Consider the following 20,377-nt stretch of genomic DNA (forward strand, 5'->3'; position numbering starts at 1 on the left):
AAATGGTTTTGAATTATTTTTTTTTCAAAAAGGTGCTGATAGAAATGCATTCATTCAGGTCTAAACCAGTTGCATTAACATTCTTCATTCAACATGATACACCTTCTGTATATAATGCAGACTGCAGAGAACTGTTTTGAGGTGGTTTTGTTAAAGCTTGTTTTCTCTTGCAGGTTTTGCTACATTAATCGGGAAACTATTGAGGCTGTAATGAGTATATTATAAAATTCTATAGCTCTCATTCTGCTCTACAAAATGGGACTAAGATTTTATATAGTTGCTCAAGAATAGTGGAAATCTTTAATTTTTCTGTCAATTTTTTTTAACAAAACACAAAAAGAAAGGAAAACGTTGCTGAAGCATCAAAGAGGGATAAAAATGTGATGAACATGCTAATTTCACGAAAAGGTTAGGTTAGGCTATATTTTTGAAAAGGTGCTGCACCTTAAAATCAGTCCCCCTAATCATATTTTCTCGTCAAATTACAAGTCTGCTATATTTAATCTTCTTGGTTGGTTTTATCCACATTGTATACAGTAAAAGTCCTCCAAACTATTCTGAGTGCTATGATGAAAATTGCAGTCCGCATGGTCAAAACATTAGCGATCCCACATTTGGTACACTCCCGGTCAGATGAAGTACTACATGCTTCAACTGTCCAACCGTATAATCTGTGCTACTTTATGTGAACAGGAGTGCACCAAATATGTTTTAAAAAACTTTGTCAAAATATAGCTAAAGTGATACTCTAAATCTCTCTTTATCTCTAAAAATGCAGATATTTGAAAGTGACACCAGAATTTTTCAGCTACATGAAAAAACATTTTTCAACATTCTTGGAACAAATTCAATACAAAATAATTCACTGGGAATTTTCTAGTGTGATACAAATTTCAGCTAAATCTCTCTCAATTTGCTGTAGTTATCGTGGTCTTAAAATTGGCGACTTACCCCCACCTTTCCTAAACCACACACTATATTAAAAGTTTTTATTAAAAACGTAAAGCTTAAGTGTTCTCACACTGCTGAGACTTGTTTTTCTTAATCTACGAAAATATAACCTAGTCATATGTGAACATAATTTAAATCTATCTCAAGACATGTTAAAATGGGTATGTGTCACCTTCAAACATTATGACCATTTTTTTCTCAAATACAATTAGGGACCACCCCCTCAAGTTACCTTGCAACAGTAAAAATTGCACTCAAAAGCTTTCGTTTATCACAAATTTCTGATTTTACCACTGCTCCTCTCCTAAATTATGAAATATATATTTTAATAAAGTGTATGACTTGAGTTTAGTTCCTCATACTCAGAAATTTTATTCGAGACAATTTTGGGGAAAAAAATATAGAGCATGGTGTGGGGAAAATTGTTTTTCAGCAAACATCTTGAAACACATTGTTCAGTTTCGATCACATGTAATACCATTGCAGGTTTACATAGGCAACCAACTCATTACATTCAATCAATACACTAAAGCTTCCATGGAAGCAGAATGTAGGTAGGGTGGCACCATCATAATACATCATATTGGAAAGAAAGATTTGCACATATATACTTTATTTTGAGAAAAATATTTAAATAGGGGTTCCAATTTAAATATACCACAATTTACTTTATTCTACTTGCACATTATTTCAATAAAATGGATACTCAGTTGTCCCTTGTCATGTTTTATGCATATAACAACTTATTATATTAACTGATTGTCAGTAGTGAAGATATAGTGCAAGCACTGCTTTCCATCGCACTCAATTTCACAAAATTTTCCGGCTACAAACTCACTCCGCAAGCCGTTGGCAAGCACCAGATGCCAACACAAGAAAAAAAAATGCTTGTGAATGTTAATATGGCAAATGGTGAATGCTGGAGAAGGTACAGTCCCCAACCTGTCAAGATTCTGTTTTTATGCAGCTTTTCGGTTTCTGCCGAGCCCAACTAAAAGAAGACACTACTAGCATATAAGTGTTAACACGATCTCCAAGATGAACATTTATTTAATTAAAAACACAGAATTATTTAAATAAATTATTATAACTATTCCAAATTCCATGTAGACAAACACCAAAGCATTACTTTTAAGTTTTACCAGTTTGTAAAACGTGTCAATAATGTTGATGTTAAGGAGTTAAGCTCTGGGAGTTTCCAGAACTCCAGAACAGCTGGCTGTTGTCCACCTCACTTATCTTCAATCGCAATGCCAGTCAGGCACATAGCCAGGGAGAGGGCTGTAGCCCCCACCAAATATCTAATTTTAATAGTGTATAAAGGTACTTAATTTCACTTCTGTAAATGGTGGCTACTGATAAGGGATGAGTCCTTCCCGAAATAAAATTCTGGCTACGGTCCTGACACCAGTCTTGTCAACTACCAAATAATTTACACGACATTTATCATGAGTTTCCATGTAAACAAATTTAATAAACTGATGTTTTTTGGATAAAAATTGGAAAAGAAAAATGAAGGTACACCCTTGTTTTTCTGTCGGGGTTCCAACTACCTCAGCCTTTCTGGATCCATCCAGGTCCACAAGGCAGTGGGGGCGAACACTTGGTAAGAATTTACAATACCAGACCCCTCCCAGATTTTTGTAATTTTTCGCATACTCACTAATTGAGGCCTCCTAATCACGAATTTGAAGTTAAAATTTGGGGGTCACATGTAGAAATTGCAAAATAAGCGAAACTGTGTGTTCCTTGATCGGAACAGAAACACTGGATTTCTCCATGATAATGTTTATTGCAATATTTTAAGTTCTAGAACAAAATTAATATATTCCTGATGTTACTACGACCCCAAATTTTAACTATTGGCCCACAAGCTAGTTACGGATAGCCCCACAAACCATTCTCTGTAAGGTTAGGCAAACAGATAAAATTTGGTGTCATAGAATCATGCACAGGTAGCCCCAAAAACCATTAACGGATAGACCTATGAACCATTCACATTAAGGTTAGGTTAGGTTCAGCAAGCATAGTTAAATTTGGGGTCGTAGTAATATCAGGAATACATTAATTTTGTTCTACAACGTAAAATATTGCAATAAACATTGTTCCGTGCGGAACACAGAATTTCACTTATTTTGCAATATCTACACGTGATCCCCAAATTTTAACTTCAAATTCGTGATTAGAAGGCCTCAATTAGTGAGTATGCGGAAAAGTAGAAAAATCGGGGAGGAGTCCGGTATTTTAAATTTGCTCCAAACACTTTTATGGCAGTGTTTATTCACCATGACACAAGGCTGTCGATGGGTATCTGTGGTTAATTGCAGAGTATTTCCATGCCACTGGACACCCTTCACACCCTGATAACCTTGCTGCCTCGGTCCGGGACTGCTTATTTGGGTTTCCCCTTATTCGCAGCTTCTCCTCATATCTGAGGGGGTTTCATTATCTGCCACCTGTGACCCGTCCAGTAGCTGAGGCTCACACTGGAAGAAGAAAGAAAGATACAGGCAGTGGGGATGAAATTTGTAAGTATATTGGGGAAGACTAGAGGAGATAGAATAAGGAATGAGGAGATATGACAGACATTGGGGGGTAGTGAAGCTTCAGAACAATAGATCAGACACAGATGAGATGGCTTGAAACATGCAGAGGATGGATGCACAAAGACTACCAGTAAGAGCCTATAATGCACAAAGAGTGGGAATAAACCAATAGTGGACAGTGTTAGAAGATGACAAGATTTGAACACTGTGGAAAGAGAGGAATGGTAGATGACCAAAAGAGAATGAAGATGCTTGACTTCTATGCCGACCCAGCCAGAGGCAGGAAACTGCGAAGGATGATGATCATGATGACATACATACACTTGAAAGCACACCAGTAAAACTGTGGCAAGGCATGATTACAGTTATATGACCTGTGAATTTTAACATAACACAACAGAGGAAAATAAATGAAATTTGAATCAAAAAATATTTAAGCAAAATCACTTTCACACATAGAATAACACAGATACAGCAAATATGATACATAAATTACATACAAAATACAAGTGAAATAAGGTGCCATTTAAAATTAATCTACATAAACTAAAGAAAATCACTAAAATTAACACTTAAACACAAGGAATTGAACCACACACAATTAACGCAAGTAATGCATAATTAAAATCACATTAACATACAAAATAGCAAAAAATATGGCAACTGTTTTGTTTCTCAGAATCTTTCATTGGAAAGTATGGGTGGACTTAAGTTCACAGCAGCACAGGCAACTATGAATGCTTCTCTGATGACATTAACTAACGACCAATCCAGTTTAGTTGACAACATCTTAAATATTTTTATCCTTTGATTTGCCCTCTCAACATACTCTTGCTCGTGCAATATTCCTACTTAGGATGGCCTCCTCTTTTGTCAATTGTTTTTTTATTTCTCAAAAAAGGTGGCCTTACAATTGAAATGCCATGTGCAGAACACACATTTTCAATTAAAAATCCCTTGTCCACCATCACTTGTTCCTTATGTGCTTCCAACTTTTCAATCAATTTTGAATCTTCAAATATACTCTACCCCCATTTGGCTTACTTACAAATGTAATTAATCCATCTGGCGACACACCAGTCATGAACTTGATCGTGAAATTAGACTTATACTGAGAATATAATTTTATTCTACACTGGAGACACTTCGGTTTCTGCACCACAAGTTCTGTACAGTCAAGCACAATCCTTACTTTTGCAAACTGGCTGAATCACAATGGCCTTAACCAGCCAATTATGTCTGCTGAAGGCCATGGTATTGCTGCTTCGAAGCACTCAGAAAGAAGCAATAATGTATCTACAAATATTCTTTTTACACTTGCACTGGTCACAACACCAAACAAAACACTTAGTACAGAAAATGTACAGTTTTGTTTCAGTTTCATCATAGGTAAAATTACTCTTTCTTTTACACTCAATTTATGTACTCTCTTATCTTTGCAAATTGCATCCACCATAGATACTAGCTGATGTAACAACACAAACGTTGGAATCCCTGTCATGGTGTTTAGTTTTTTGTCATTGTTGATTAAAGTGACAAATGGCTGTATAATCTCACCACTCTTAACTTGAACACTTTTATCTTCTTTCAGAACTGTCACGGTGTTAGATATTACGTGAGTTGGCACCTGGCATTATTGTTTACTCTGTTTTCCGGGCAATAGCCTGTGCAGTATTTTGTTTGTTCTATGCTGTGTTATATTACTGTGATCCCGCGCAGAAAAAGTATGAAGATTGTCATGTTTTTTACTGTGTTTTGTACATGTTCTTGAGAATATAGTCAAAAGGATATTAGCAGCGAGTCTTTTATTTCTCGATCCAACATTTATTGGCGACCGTGACAGGACCTGTCTTTCTTTCTGTGTTGGACCGGAAAGTAAGTGCAAATATTGCAAAAATGTCAACGGACATTGATCGTCTCAAGAAAAGCCGTGCAGTGGCTAGGGCCCGTATTCATAGTCGTTTCTCAAGAAAGGAAAGCGTCTTGAGACCTCTCTTAAGACGCCATGCTGTTTCATAAACGTATCTCAAGATACTAGCCAAGAGACGGTTTACTTCACCATCTTGGATAAGAACAGTCTGTGCCAAGAGACACTTTTGGCGATTCATAGTTCTCTCTCAAGATCCATCTTAAGATTCGCTGTTTCATAGACACTTCTTGGCAGCGTAAGAGCGATATTCGGTCTCTTAAGATCCTGTATTCGCCAAGAGAACGAAACAGGTCTCTTGAGATACAGAATGTTCTCTTGAGAAAATAAAAATGGACGTTGCAGTTAGAAACTATGATGAAGAGAATGGATATTTTGAAGATTTTCTCATTGCAACAGCTGTTTTGTCCAGTTTTTATGCCTCAGTTTTGCATCAGGTATGTAAATTGAACTACTCTCTATGTAATTATCTTAGTTTGAGGAAACATAAACCTTGTTAATTGGTTGTACTGCCTCTCTTTCTTCGGTTTATTGATTCATAAAGAAAAGTGTAATCCTGTATTATAATAATATTATTATTGCTTCTGCATGAACATTATTTGATTCTGAAGTAGTGCATCGATTTGTTACTCAGTTGTGTAGCAAAATAATGGAATACAATAGGATTTCGGTGCCGTTAACCCAATATACTCCCTCGAGAATTGTTTTGTTTTCTTTTTAATGGACAGATTTCGATGTTTTACGTAATATTAAATTGGTTCCAACTCGCGGAAAACAGAAGTAACGGATGTATTTGATTCCAAAGTATGGCCGGCGTAAGTTAAAACCTTCCATCTACGGTTACTTTCGCCGCCTTTTATTAGTAAAAAACAGTTTATGTGCACACAAAAAGAGCGAAAGAACACGTCAACTCCAAACCTAACACTCCTAACTTAACAACGAAAAATTTTAGCTCCTGTTGTGGAATGTCGTGCTGGGTGCTATATTCACTTGCACGAAGCCCTCAGGCTGTTTCACAGTAAGGTAACAGACGTACTTTATTTCACAATGACACATCTGTGCGAGCCAAAAATAGTGAAAAATCTCAACATTTAACATAAACCATGCAAGGCATTTACTTTCTTGAGGGAATACAGATTGTTAAGGGTACCTACTATTTCTATTTTGGGTGCAACTACTGGCACAATGTGGTGAGACCAGATATATCTTTCACACATTTTCAATGTATGTATGTCAAATTACTCGCACTAACTTGGGAAAATAAACAAGACAATAACAGCTAATCAAACTACCTAACCTGTGCACTATAGAAGTTTCTGATTATTTTTAGACACACACATGGAATACCTAACTGCCCTCCCTAACATGCAGTGCAAAAGATAGAATACAAGAAAATATTTGTGTCTTAAAAATAAATTTCCACAGTGACAAATCACGAGACCTGGTGAAAATAGCCCCAAAGCTTGGTTCATCACCTGGTGAATGAAGGTAGTCGCTGATTTTATTTTATTACTACAGTATATATGATTACACAAAAATATATGATTTAACATGAACATATTTGAACAAGCATAATTGTGAAATCATGAATATTTCTCTTCTATTTTCCATTCCAAAGGTGTACGCAGAAGAGGCTGTATCCCTTCAGATAATTTTTATTTGACATAAATTAGTATAGGTCCAAACTCTGCTTTTGTAATTTCGATATTCTCATAGTACACTCATGCATTTACATAAATCATATTGTACATGTGCCTATAAGCAAATACTGAACAGGTTTTCTGATGAGAATAATTTTACCATCCTGCTCGTGTGCACTTATGCAAGTAGTTTAGGCAGGTATGTAGCAATTATTTAGATTTGAATAATACTGAAAAACTTTTACAAACACAGTTATTTTCATGTTATTAACTTCAGAAATGAGTATTTTCTGCATTTCAAAATGCACAAGATATGGACATTTTAATAATCAGGTATGTGTATTGGGTTAATTTGTGGTTAGGTATTAATTTATGTGGAATGAATTTTCTTTACAACTTTCCATGTTCTTATTTTAAATTGTGAGATCAGTCTTAAGGATATTTTGTTGTTATTTTTTCAGGAAGTGCAGATCCCAAAAGGGAGTTCTTGACTTCGTGGCTAGATGGGCAGGAAGTATTTATGATAATTCGATATTCCAAAGGACAAGATGCAATTCTTCATGGCAAAGGGATATTCAGCTCAGCTCGACCATACCTCTACAGTCCATTCCAAGACCCACCAACTGATCCTGAAAGAGGTACAACTATGCCCATGCTCAGCAGAGGAATGTTGTGGAGAGTACCTTTGGGATATGGAAGAGACGTTTTCCACGTTTGTCCAGAAGACTTGGAAACAGTTTGAGACATTGTTATCGCGTGTGCAGTTTTCCACAATATAGGTATCATATACAGTGGCGATGTTGAAATTTTCAAGGAACCTCAGATATCATGTCTGTAGAAATAGAGCCTACACGTGTGCATCGTAACAATGGTGAGCTGCAAAGGAGCTTCTTGTGAATAGACTGTTCATATGAATATAACAATGTGGCCAGCTTATACTTTGTCAAAGACTATTCACTCAGTTTTCAATGTTTCTCTTTTTCTCTCGCACACAATTTTCTGCGTCAGCATGTGTGTGTGACAGTGAATTATAGTGGTAGGAATCCTAGTTTTATGAGATGCCACCTGGGTATCTCTTTGTTTGATTTTTATTGTGAACGCTGTTTTAGCATTTTCCATGATGTTAAATTCGTATTCATCCAAGTGCTGTGTGCATTGATACTATTGATTGATACTAAGAATATCAAAAAGTTATCCTGCAAAACTGTATTTTCCTTAAAACCATGCATTTTACTACATGGTTTTAATGTCACCAAAAACATGTGTATTTTGTATACGTGGACAACATAATTTCATTTAACTTATGTTCTTTCCCCTTTTTTTTAGTCAAAGAAAATAATGAAATGTGACCTTCCTTTATGTATGACCAGTGAAAAAAATTATTCTCAAAATAAATTAGTGCTTTACCTGTAAATTAGTTTTGATTTTTATTTATTACACAGTTTAATGTTTCTCAGTGATGTCTATGTGTCTAGTAAAATTAACTTCTCAGTGATGTCCATGTGTCTAGGAAAATTAACTATCTTAATTCCTTTGTTTCTTTTATGAATTTGTGCGGGACCCTGTGGCTGAGTGGTTAGCACATTGCGCTGCGACGCCAAGGGTCCCGGATTCGAATCCCGCTCGGGCTCGGTTGTTTGTGAATGTCCATTCATCAATTTCATCACTCATCCCCATCTTCGCAAATTAGCCAAGAGGCACAAAACGCGAAGTAAAGTAAACTAAATCAATCAATCAATTTTATGAATTTGTAACATGCGGATATTCTTGGAAGCCATGGGAGGGAGTATGTATGCACCATGTGCACACATGCACAGACAATCGATAAAAAAGTAACATAAAAATCTGTGGTATCACACCAAAAATTATTTACAACAGGAATTATATCCTTTCAACTATTCAGTATAGCCTGGTACAGTTGAGAGTTACTCAGGTAAGTAAGTGCATCAAATTCTCTTGATATCATTCATTAATGGGAAAAGGCCTGATGATAGTGTACCATCAAGCTAATGTTACTCTAATTGACTGGGTAAAAAAATATATACTCCTTATACGATTTGAAAAATAATGAGTAACTTATGCAAGAGAAATGTTCGTAGGAAGCAATTGAAGGTCTCTGTGTGTAAAACATGCTAAGTGACACCTTGGTCATTTCCGAGTTCATTATGAAAAAATATTATTAGAAGCTATACTGTAGATAAATTGTTTTTGTGTTGTGTTTACCAATTTCAGAAGGCTTCACCGAGTCCAATGCAAATTGTATGACATGGCAATTTCACTCTAAAATTGAAGGATGGCACATTTTACTTTGTAACTCAAAAATACCAAAATGTCACTTACCATGTTTTCCACCCAAGCCCTTCAATTGATCATAGCTCGCTGGAACATTTTATTGTGACCATGGACTCTCACTTTGTTTCTATAGCCTATGGTACAGCGTAAATGAGCAAAGGCAGAGGTGCTGTGATTAGGGAGTGGGATAAATTAGTTTGGTAATGTTTGTGCATCTCCTCATATGTGAGAATCCCATAATCTTGTACCTTCTGTTTTATGATGAAATAAAAAACACACCCAGCGTATTGTTATACACTTTTGCATTAAACTTTGATACATCTCAGATATTCATTAAATGACAGTAGATTTATTTTGTCTTCTGTCAAAAGTTTAGCTCTTAACATATTCTGAATATTTGATGTCCTTTACTATACACTCATTTTGTGCATAAATGCCAGGCTATAATCGCTCCTCATATCTTGTTCACGTGTATTGTAACCACCCATTTGAAATTCCAACTTCTAGATGTTACGCTTTCTTCGTTGATGGATTTTACTTGTACTTGTGTCGAATTATGTCATTGCATTTCGCTTATACTGTTCAGAATAGGAGTGAACAATTTATATGCACATTGTGGAAATTCATTATGAGTATTCCGCTTGGGATTTCGAATCCATAGAAGTAGTTTTGGTACTAATCTGATATTCCCCGGACAGATTTTTTCATTTTTACAGAAGAAACTACTTAACGGTAATAAGTTCCTGTAGCATTGTTTAACATCTGGAAGGTGTTTTGTGTGATGCGGGAATGTTTCATAGCGGAAATTCAACCATTGACACATAGCCCCATGACCGATTCCCGGTAAGGTTAGGTAGGGTCACGTTTAGGTTACAATAGTTAAAAATTGGTTTCGAAAGAAATATGCGTAGCCCCACACACCATTCTCGCATAGCCCCACGAACCATCGACACACAGCCCCACAAACCATTTGCGGAAATGTACGTTCTTCAGTTACAAAAACACTTTTATTAAAAAAAATTACAATTACTTTGATCAAAAAAACGTGAATGAATTAAAGAATGTTCCGCGAAGCAGATAGGTAAATACAAATGTCAAAAATTGACAAAACGAAGAAGTTATAGGTGTCCGGGAAATATCAGATATTTACTGAAGTTTTTAAATTCTTTCATGATTTCTTCTATTTTATGTATGTGGAAAGAGGACATCAAGTAGATTTCAGGAAAAAAATTGTAAATATTAACAAAGTGAACAACATCTGTTCTATGGTTTTCTGAAAAGAACATGACAATGTGCAGGTAAGTTTGGACTAGATAGCCCTTTCTCATTTGTTGCAAATTGATACTTGGGTAGAAAATGGAGAAGCATCCCAGTATTAGACTGATGTAAGGAAATTATGTTCAAACAGATGGATGCTACAGTGAAAGAGTGGTAAGGTTGGTAACCTTCAAGTTCATAAGATTCCTCAAATGCATGCCTGCAGCTGTAAATGCCCATTTTGCTCAACTAAAACTTTTTTTTATCTTACGCTTATGGATATGACTGATGTAAGGAAATTATGTTCAAACAGATTGATGCTACAGTGAAAGAGTGGTAAGGTTGGTAACCTTCAAGTTCATAAGATTCCTCAAATGCATGCCTGCAGCTGTATATGCCCATTTTGCTCAACTAAAACTTTTTTTTTTATCTTATGCTTATGGATATATATTCACAAATGAATTGATTTTTCTAATATATAATGTATCAAATTTGTGTCCCAAAATAGTTGAATTGAAATGGTTCTCGCACATATCAATGCAGCAATGTCCGTTGAACCATAGAAACTGCAGGCTCTTAGTGCTAACAGTGTTGGACACGTTCCATGTACATATTTACTCCAGACTCTCTACCAGTCAAGATAGTCAAGAAATCATGCTTGTGGTCAAGAATGTTTGCTATTTGTTTTTTACAGTGTAGCGAGTTAAATTGTTATATACCTGTCCTGGGATTTAATAATATTGAATATTTGGAAATGGTTCTCGCACATATCAATGCAGCAATGTCCGTTGAACCATAGAAACTGCAGGCTCTTAGTGCTAACAGTGTTGGACACGTTCCATGTACATATTTACTCCAGACTGTCTACCAGTCAAGATAGTCAAGAAATCATGCTTGTGGTCAAGAATGTTTGCTATTTGTTTTTTACAGTGTAGCAAGTTAAATTGTTATATACCTGTCCTGGGATTTAATAATATTGAATATTTGGAAATTTAAATTATATTGAGTTGTGTTTAAAATTTTTTTACTTTGGTTCTTAAGAATTACATTTTTGTATGCATAAAGTTTTGTAAAAATATTACATAACGTAATGTGGCCATTCCCCATCTAAGATGATATCTGGAGCATTATTTTTTACATGCATTAATAATTAAAGCAAGTCAAGCACAGCTTCAGTTTTCATCTTCACTGGCCTTCTGGTAAGGATTTTTCACTGAATAAAAGTATCTAAATTTGCAACTATGCCTAAGTAGTGAGCAATTAAATAAGGTTAAGAAAAAGGGAAGAAAGATCAAGAATTTTGGATTTGTTATTTTGGTAGACACCCTGTACTCCGTTGATTAAAAATCTGTTTTGCAATCTGAATTGACAATGATAATGGATTTGAAAAACAGATGCAAAGACCTTCAAAGCAAGACCAAAATTGTATTTGTAGGACTACAATACTATAAGAGATGTAGTTTCGCAAAAATTGATAAGAATAGTTTTTTGACAAATTTTAAAAATCTGAAAATTAAGAATTGTTTAAAACCTTCCTGGTTGCACCGTAATAAAATTTCATTAGAATCGGACCACCCATTTCTTTTTTATAGAATTTCAAAGAGAGCGATCGTATGCAAAAAAAAGGGGGGGGACACTTTTTTCTCAAGACAAAAAAATTGCGTAGCATAGATTAACGCAGAATTGAGTACTCTGAGTTTTGATGTAACTCGTTACTATGTAGACTAATTACTGGTTAATTTTTAATTTGAATCCAAACTCGAGTATCTATAAGTTTTAATCTGTGAGTAGATAATTATTTTGTTGTTCTTGTTTCTCTTTCATCAACGTATATGAACAACAAAACATGAAGCTACAGCACAGCGGCTGCTGTGAATTTACGTCTTGACTGCACACCGCTGCGTGATTTTCTTTTGTTTTACTACCAACATACAACCCTATCGCTAACCCAAGAAAAACATACAAAGCCAGGAAAGTAATTCATCTTCTGTAACAAAATCATCACTTATCGAAATAAATGTACTTTTTCGACTATGTTCATAACTTCACGTAATTTATTAATGTATTTCAAAATGTGTTTTGTTGTTTCTTTTGACAATTTCTCTTGCAGTTCTTTTAAGTTGGTATCACTTCAGGCAATCGTATCTCAGGATCGTCGTCTTGGCGAAGAGAAAGTTTCTTTCCTTGGGAAGAGAGGCTCTTAGCCAAGAGTTTCTCAAGATACGACTATGAAACGACACTGTCTCAAGACGAGATTACCTTCCCAAGATCGTCTTGGCTAAGAATATCTTACACAGTGTCTTGAGATTTAACTATGAATACGGCCCTATGTCAGCTTTTACACGTGTTTCGGAGAAGATTGCAAATGAGTTAGCGATGCAAACTCCGGACAGGAATGTTATTCAAGCAAATATCCAGTTGCTTGAAAATAAGGCAAGTGATCTGCATGCAGCTGACATATCTGTTTTTGATTTGATGTTGGAATCGGGTGCTAGTGAAAGTGAGTTAGGGAAAGAACAGTCAGTGTCGGATGATTATCAGTGTTTGTTCAACAAGCAACGTATTGAAGTGTCGAACTTTTTGAAGTTGTCGGAAGGAAACTGCTGTCAAGGCGAGTCGTTTTTGGAAGTAAAGAATCGAAGATTCAAGTTACCTAAAATCGAACTGAAGAAGTTTGGAGGGGACTTGAAAGAGTGGTTACATTTTTGTGGACAATTCAAGAAGATCGATGAAGATGATACAATTCCTGCAGAGGACAAGTTTCAGTATTTGATACAAGCGACAATTGAAGGTTCTCGTGCGCGCCAGCTTGTGAACAGTTTTCCACCAACAAAAGAAAATTACCCGAAAGTTGTGCAGTCCATGAAATCACGTTTTGGTCACGATGATATGCTCGTGGAAGTGTACGTGCGTGAACTGCTAAAATTGGTGTTACAAAAGGTGTTGAACCGTCAAGAAAAAATTTGTTTGAGCACTTTGTATGACACACTGGAGTCCCAACTTCGAGCATTAGAATCGATGGGTGTTACCAGCGACAAATATGCAGCAATGCTGTTTCCATTGGTGGAGTCCAGTCTCCCAGAGGATTTGATGCGTGTGTGGCAGAGAAGAACATTGTCTGCTGCTGAGGAAAATAATGAGACAACACCGACCGGAAGAATGCAGTCCTTGATGTCATTCCTGCGAGCTGAAGTGGAAGGAGAAGAACGAATCAACCTTGCAGCAGCTGGGTTTGAATTGGATGGTGCAGCAGTGAAAGTTCGAAAGAAAAGGTGTTCTCCACCGCATCAGCCTATTGTCCCCAGTGCGACAGATTTGTTGAGTGTCAGTGGTGGTAGGGAGAAAAGTTGTGTGTTCTGTGGTGGTAAGCACAGTTCATATGATTGCTTTAAAGCCCAGAAAATGTCTCTCTCTGAAAGACAGAAGGTTCTAAAAGATAAAAAGCATTGTTTTGCATGTTTAAAATTTGGTCATTTTTCGAAGAAGTGCAAGGCCAATTTGAAATGTATTGTTTGCAAGAAAAAGCATGTTGTATTGATGTGTCCTAATATTTCAGACAAAGATAATGATTCTGGCCATTATTCTGAAGGCAAAGAATCAAATGCTGAGGTAAACAATACACTGATAAACCAACTTGAAAATCCGCATGTATTCATGCAGACATTGGTAGTAGATTTGAAAGGTAACTACAATAGGAGCAGGAATGTGAGAGTTCTTATTGACACAGGTTCACAAAAATCGTATATATATCCAAATCTCTTGTAACAGATATGGGTTATAACTCCATTGGCAAACAAAGTTTGATACATTCGCTATTTGGTGGTACCATGTCTAGTCCTTGTAATCATAATGTTTATAATGTTAAGGTATGTAGCATTGAGAGAGAATATTCGTGCACATTTGATGTTCTTGATCAAGATACAATATGTGGTGAGATTCCTTATGTAACACCAGGTGTTTGGTTAAATGAGCTGAACAAAAGTCAAATAAGGTTAACAGATACTGGTAAGATGAAAGGTCCAGTTGAAATTCTTATTGGTGCGGATGTTTGTGGTAAATTACTGACTGGCCATGTTGTGAAATTAAAGTGTGGTTTAGTGGCTGTGGAAACTCAGCTGGGATGGACACTTATGGGTAAAGTTCCAGGTGAACACAGAAAATCAGATACAGCTTTGTTGGTATCGAATTTATATGTTGGTGAAGCCGTAGCTGATCTGTGGGAACTGGATACCATAGGAATCAAGGATCCCATTGCCAAGAAGTCTGCGGAAGAACACACACGGGCTGTCAAAGAACAATTTTTACAGGCACTGACATTCAATGCTGAAGGAAGATATGAAGTACAGTTACCATGGAAGGAAGATTGTTCGCCTCTCCCCACCAATAAAGATCTAGCAGAGAAACGACTTTGGTCAACTACACAGAAGTTGTAACAAGAACATCTGTTGCAGAGTTACGATGAAGTGCTACAAGAATGGTTGTCCAAGGGAGTCATTGAGGTGGTTCCAGAGGATGAAACAGAGAATTTTGGCCATTACTTACCCCATCGACATGTAGTGAAAGAGAGCAGTAACACGACAAAAATTAGACCAGTGTTTGACGCTTCTGCTAAAGTAAAAGGACAACCGTCTTTGAACCAATGTTTAGAACCTGGACCCAACTTGATTGCTCTTATTGCTGATATTTTACTACATTTTCGGAAAGGAAAAATTGGAGTTATAGCAGATATTAAACGAGCTTTTTTACAAATTGCTGCACACCCAAAAGATAGAGACTACCTGAGATTTCTCTGGTGGCACGATATTAATACTGGAACGGTTCAAGAATTCAGACATACTCGTGTAGTGTTTGGTGTTACGAGCATTCCATTTCTGTTGGGTGCTGTTATTGAACATCATTTGGATCAAGCATTGCAGAGTTGTCATTTAGGGAAGGAAGACTTAGCTTATACAGAAGATACTATTTTAAAATTACGAGGTTCCTTTTATGTGGACAATTGTGCCACCAGTGTAGACAATCACAAAATCTCCATAAATTTATAAGAGAATCGTGTGCAGTTATGGCTGAAGCAGGTTTTGACCTTAGAGGGTGGGAGTATTCAGTCCCTCAAAGGGTTGATGAGGACATTAGCCCTACTTCAGTGTTAGGACTCAGTTGGAATCCTCAAGCCGATACATTTACAGTTAATTTTGACATTGAAGATGTTGAGCTCAAGACAGTTTCGAAACGTGTGATATTATCTGTAGCACACCGTATATTTGATCCTATAGGTTTTACTTATCCCGTGACTCTTCTACCAAAATTGTTACTTCAGCAGACTTGGGCAGAGGGGCTCGGATGGGATGAGCAAGTTAGTGAAGAAATAAGAACACAGTTCTTAAACTGGGTACGAGAATTGCCGATGTTGAAAGAGGTAAGGGTACCCAGAAGTTTCATGGGCTGGGATTATGAATCCAATGAACTTAACTCTATGAGCATTCACGTGTTCTGTGATGCTAGCAAAGTGGCATATGCATCAGCAGTTTTCATGAGGGTTGACACAAGGAGAGGTGTTAGCGTACAATTGATTGAGGCAAAGGCACGAGTGGCTCCAAAGAATAGTACAATTCCTCGGCTAGAATTGCTTGCCGCAATGGTGGGAGCAAGGCTAGCAACCAGGATTCGAGAACATTTGAATTTAAAAGATAACTCCATTATCTTTTGGACTGATTCTTCTACGGTGCTGACTTGGATTCGACGAGAAGGAGTTTGGGGAGTATTTGTTGGGAACAGAGTTAAAGAAATTAGAAAACTGTCTGATCCCAGTGCATGGAAATATGTACCCAGTGAAATGAATCCAGCTGATTTTCCTTCAAGAGGTTGTGATGCAAGGCAGTTGTTGAGATCCTTATGGTGGGAGGGACCTCATTGGTTGAAAGGAGATCCGTGTGAGTGGCCACCGATGGAGTTTCTTATCAACAAGGAGGAAATTGACAGAGAAAGAAGGAACGTGCTACCTTCATCAACGATGCTTAGTATGAAAGCTCAAGATGCTGAGTCTAGATGGTATTACAGATATTTCTCTAACTATAACCAAGTGATTAGACTCATTGGATAAATCAAAAGATTTTTGTATAATAGTAGAAATTTGAAGAATCATAGATCTGGAGATCTTGGTGTTCGCGAACTTCAGGAAGCAGAAAATGCAGTATTAAGACTAATACAACAAGAAGCATTCCGAGGAAATGAGGACAAATCCCTTTCCTCTTTGTGCACATATGAAGGCAAGGACAAGATTATTCATTTGAAAACCAAAATTATTGCCAGAGAAGATACTGAAAATTTCAGGCTTCCCATAGTTCTTCCAGCACAACATCCAGTCGTTAAATTGCTGATAATGTATTGGCACAAGAAAGCATGTCATGCAGGTGTAAACATATTACTAAGTATTTTAAGAGAGAACTTCTGGATCCTTCGTGGTAGAAGAGCTGTACGTTCAGTGCTCTCGAAATGTGTTACTTGCAGGAGACTCGCAGCCAAACCAATCCAAGCTCTTCCAGCACCATTGCCAGCTGATCGAGTTAGAGATGCTAATGTATTTGAAGTAACAGGTGTGGACTTTGCAGGACCTGTTTATCTTAAAGATGGCAAAAAGGCATGGATATGCCTTTTTACATGTGCAGTATATAGAGCCATTCACTTAGAGTTAGTTACTTCTCTATCAACTGGGATTTTTATCCAGGCTTTTAGACGATTCGTGTCAAGGAGAGGCAGACCCTCTGTAATCTACAGTGATAATGGTACCAATTTCAGAGGAACTGAGAATGCATTTATGACACTCGATTGGAAGAAAGTTGAAGAATATTCCACAGCTCAGCGAATCCAGTGGAAGTTCATTCCACCCAGTGCAGCCTGGTGGGGTGGTTTCTGGGAGAGATTGGTTCGTGTCCTGAAGGGTCTGTTGAAAAGAACACTCGGAAAATCAGTTTTGTACTACGAAGAAATGACAACAATCCTCTGTGACTGTGAAGCCATAATTAATTCACGTCCACTTACCTACATGTATGAAAGTGAGACAGAATTAGTTCCTCTAACACCTGCTATGGTTTTACAAGAAATCAGGGAGACGGGTGTACCTGATTGTGACCATGTGGATTCTTCAATGCTCAACAATCGTCTCCGTTACTGTCAGAAGTTGAGACAAGATATCAGGCATCGTTTCAGGAATGAGTATCTTGGACAGTTAACGCAAAAGGCCATAAACAGAGCATGTGGGTCTGTTAGGGTAGGAGATATTGTGTTGATTGGTTTTGACAATATGAAAAGATATAATTGGCCATTGGGTTGTGTAACTGAGATTCTTCCAGGTAAGGATCAAGTGACGTCTGAAAACTTGCCATGGTGAACTACTTCGTCCTGTCCAGAGATTGTATCCATTGGAGGTGACTGCAGTGGAGGGTGAAGCAATGAAGAGTTCATTACCTAAACCACAAACCAAAAAGAAACATCAGAAAGACATTCTCCCTCCCACTGAAACCAAACCTTGTACCACACGTAGTGGGAGAGAGATAAAATTACCTAAGAAACTATTATTGTTTGATATGCCAACTCAGGTGGGAGGATGTTAGATATTACGTGAGTTGGCACCTGGCAATATTGTTTACTCTGTTTTCCGGGCAATAGCCTGTGCAGTATTTTGTTTGTTCTATGCTGTGTTATATTACTGTGATCCCGCGCAGAAAAAGTATGAAGATTGTCATGTTTTTTACTGTGTTCTGTACATGTTCTTGAGAATATAGTCAAAAGGATATTAGCAGCGAGTCTTTTATTTCTCGATCCAACACACGGGGTTTGGTAGTTCATCAGTTTCCGATTGTGGATGTTCATTTGCAGGCTCACATTGCATTAATAACAACAAACCATCTGCTGCCTCTCTGCCAGCTTCAGATACTTCTGCTTCCGGTGCTTGTGAATGTGTACAGTTTTGCTTGCTGGCCATGTCAAGTCTCTTGACAGCTTTACCGTCCTTGCCTTTTACTAATCATTCCATGACCTGGTGATTTCGGAAGATTCTGGCTTGGTACAGCATTTTTTTTAAGCCCGCATCTACTAGCTGGGATACCTGAGAGATAAAATTATTGTTAAAAGTTACAAAATAATATATATTTCATGCTCATATTTCGAGCAATGTCTGGTAAGAATTGACAATATAGAGAAAGTCTGTAATTCACTTCCTACTTCTAATGCACTCCTGGTGACGTATCTGGAGTTACGATGTGGGGGTCACATGTTAAAATTGTACATTTACGTGTAGAAGTTGTAAAATAACGTTATTTACCGCGATAATTCTCCATATGGCGTGTTCCGTAGTGATGAAACATTGTTTGTCAGTTACATGCTACGAAACTAGGAATTGCTTATTGAATGTGTGCTACATAACTAGGAATTGCTTATTGAAAGTGATTATTGGCCCACAAATCATTCACGGATAACCATTTCAGGTAAGGTTAGGTTTAGTTAGGTTAGGCAAGCATAGTTATAATATTTCGTTCGTAAAACTACGTATATACTCCACCGCTGATTTCAGGAAAAATGGCGTGTTCCGTGAAACATTGTTCGTCGGTTATGTGCTACAAAACTAGGAATTCCTTATTGAAAGTGATCATTGACCCACAAACCATTCACGGAAGGTTAGGTTAGGCAAGCATAGTTATAACATTTCGTTTGTAAAACTACGCATATATGCACACACACACACACACACACATATATAAATTCAATCTGCTTTTTTCAAATTTCCAGACATGAGCCCCGGTTTTTTACAACAGATTCGTGATTAGGAGGCCAAAATTAGTTAGTATACCGAAAATTAACAAAATTTGAGACTTTCTCTATATTGTCAATTCGCTCCCATTATCCAATAATAAGAAGTGCTGCATTCAATTATGAAATATTTTTTTAAGAGCGCTGTAATGAATATACATTGATAAAAATCTGATAGTCCCCGGACACCTATAACTTTTTCGTTTTGTGAATATTTGACATGCGTAATTACCCATCTGCTTCGGGGAACATTCTTGAAGGTGCATTCACCTTTTTTTGATGAAAGTAATTGAATTTTTTTTTTAAAAAAGTGTTTTTGTAACTGAAAAACGTACGTTTCCGCAAATGGTTTGTGGGGCTATGTGTCAATGGTTCGTGGGGCTATGCGAGAATGATGTGTGGTGTTACGCATATTTTTTTAACCAATTTTTGAACTATTGTAACCTATACGTGACCCTACCTAACCTAACCTTACCGGATATGGTTCGTAGGGCTATGCGTCAATGGTTGAATTTCCGCTATGAAACATTCCCACATCACACAAAACACCTCCCAGATGTTAAAACAATGCTACAGAAACTTATTACTGTAAGTAGTTTCTTCTGTAAAAATGAAGAAATCTGTCCGGGGGATATCAGATTAGTACCTATACATTAAATTTTTTTTTTAATTTTGTTGTTTTAGTGGCTTTTCTATCTGTTGGTTAGTTACGATAAACACACAATTATGCCTCGACTTTCATTAGTCTGGGTTCACCACTCCTCCAAAGAGATAGGTTGGTTTATTAATAATACAGTATACTTTCATGACAAGGTTATTTACACTGAAAAAGAACATCATACTAAATGAAAGACAAACATTAATATGGCTCTTTTTCATTCCGACTACATTTAAGACATTAATTCATTCTCAAACTATTTATATCTTTTTATTTACACCCAAAATGCAGAAAATTTTTATTT

At 36.9% G+C, this 20,377-nt stretch overlaps 3 protein-coding genes across 3 annotated transcripts; all 3 read left to right on the forward strand.

The window, feature by feature from the left end:
- Positions 1-12,941: 12,941 nt before the first annotated feature.
- Positions 12,942-14,378, forward strand: LOC145996707 (uncharacterized). Its single transcript, XM_083133227.1, has one exon. The coding sequence runs from the start codon at positions 12,942-12,944 to the stop codon at positions 14,376-14,378; it is 1,437 nt and encodes a 478-aa protein (XP_082989353.1).
- A 1,294-nt stretch (positions 14,379-15,672) lies between these two features.
- On the forward strand, positions 15,673-16,710 carry LOC145996708 (uncharacterized). The gene has a single exon (XM_083133228.1). The coding sequence runs from the start codon at positions 15,673-15,675 to the stop codon at positions 16,708-16,710; it is 1,038 nt and encodes a 345-aa protein (XP_082989354.1).
- A 279-nt stretch (positions 16,711-16,989) lies between these two features.
- Positions 16,990-17,997, forward strand: LOC145996709 (uncharacterized). Its single transcript, XM_083133229.1, has one exon. The coding sequence runs from the start codon at positions 16,990-16,992 to the stop codon at positions 17,995-17,997; it is 1,008 nt and encodes a 335-aa protein (XP_082989355.1).
- The last annotated feature ends 2,380 nt before the right edge of the window (positions 17,998-20,377 follow it).

Source organism: Lepisma saccharinum, chromosome 13, assembly GCF_977018435.1.
Source record: "Lepisma saccharinum chromosome 13, izLepSacc3.1, whole genome shotgun sequence".
Taxonomy (NCBI): domain Eukaryota; kingdom Metazoa; phylum Arthropoda; class Insecta; order Zygentoma; family Lepismatidae; genus Lepisma; species Lepisma saccharinum.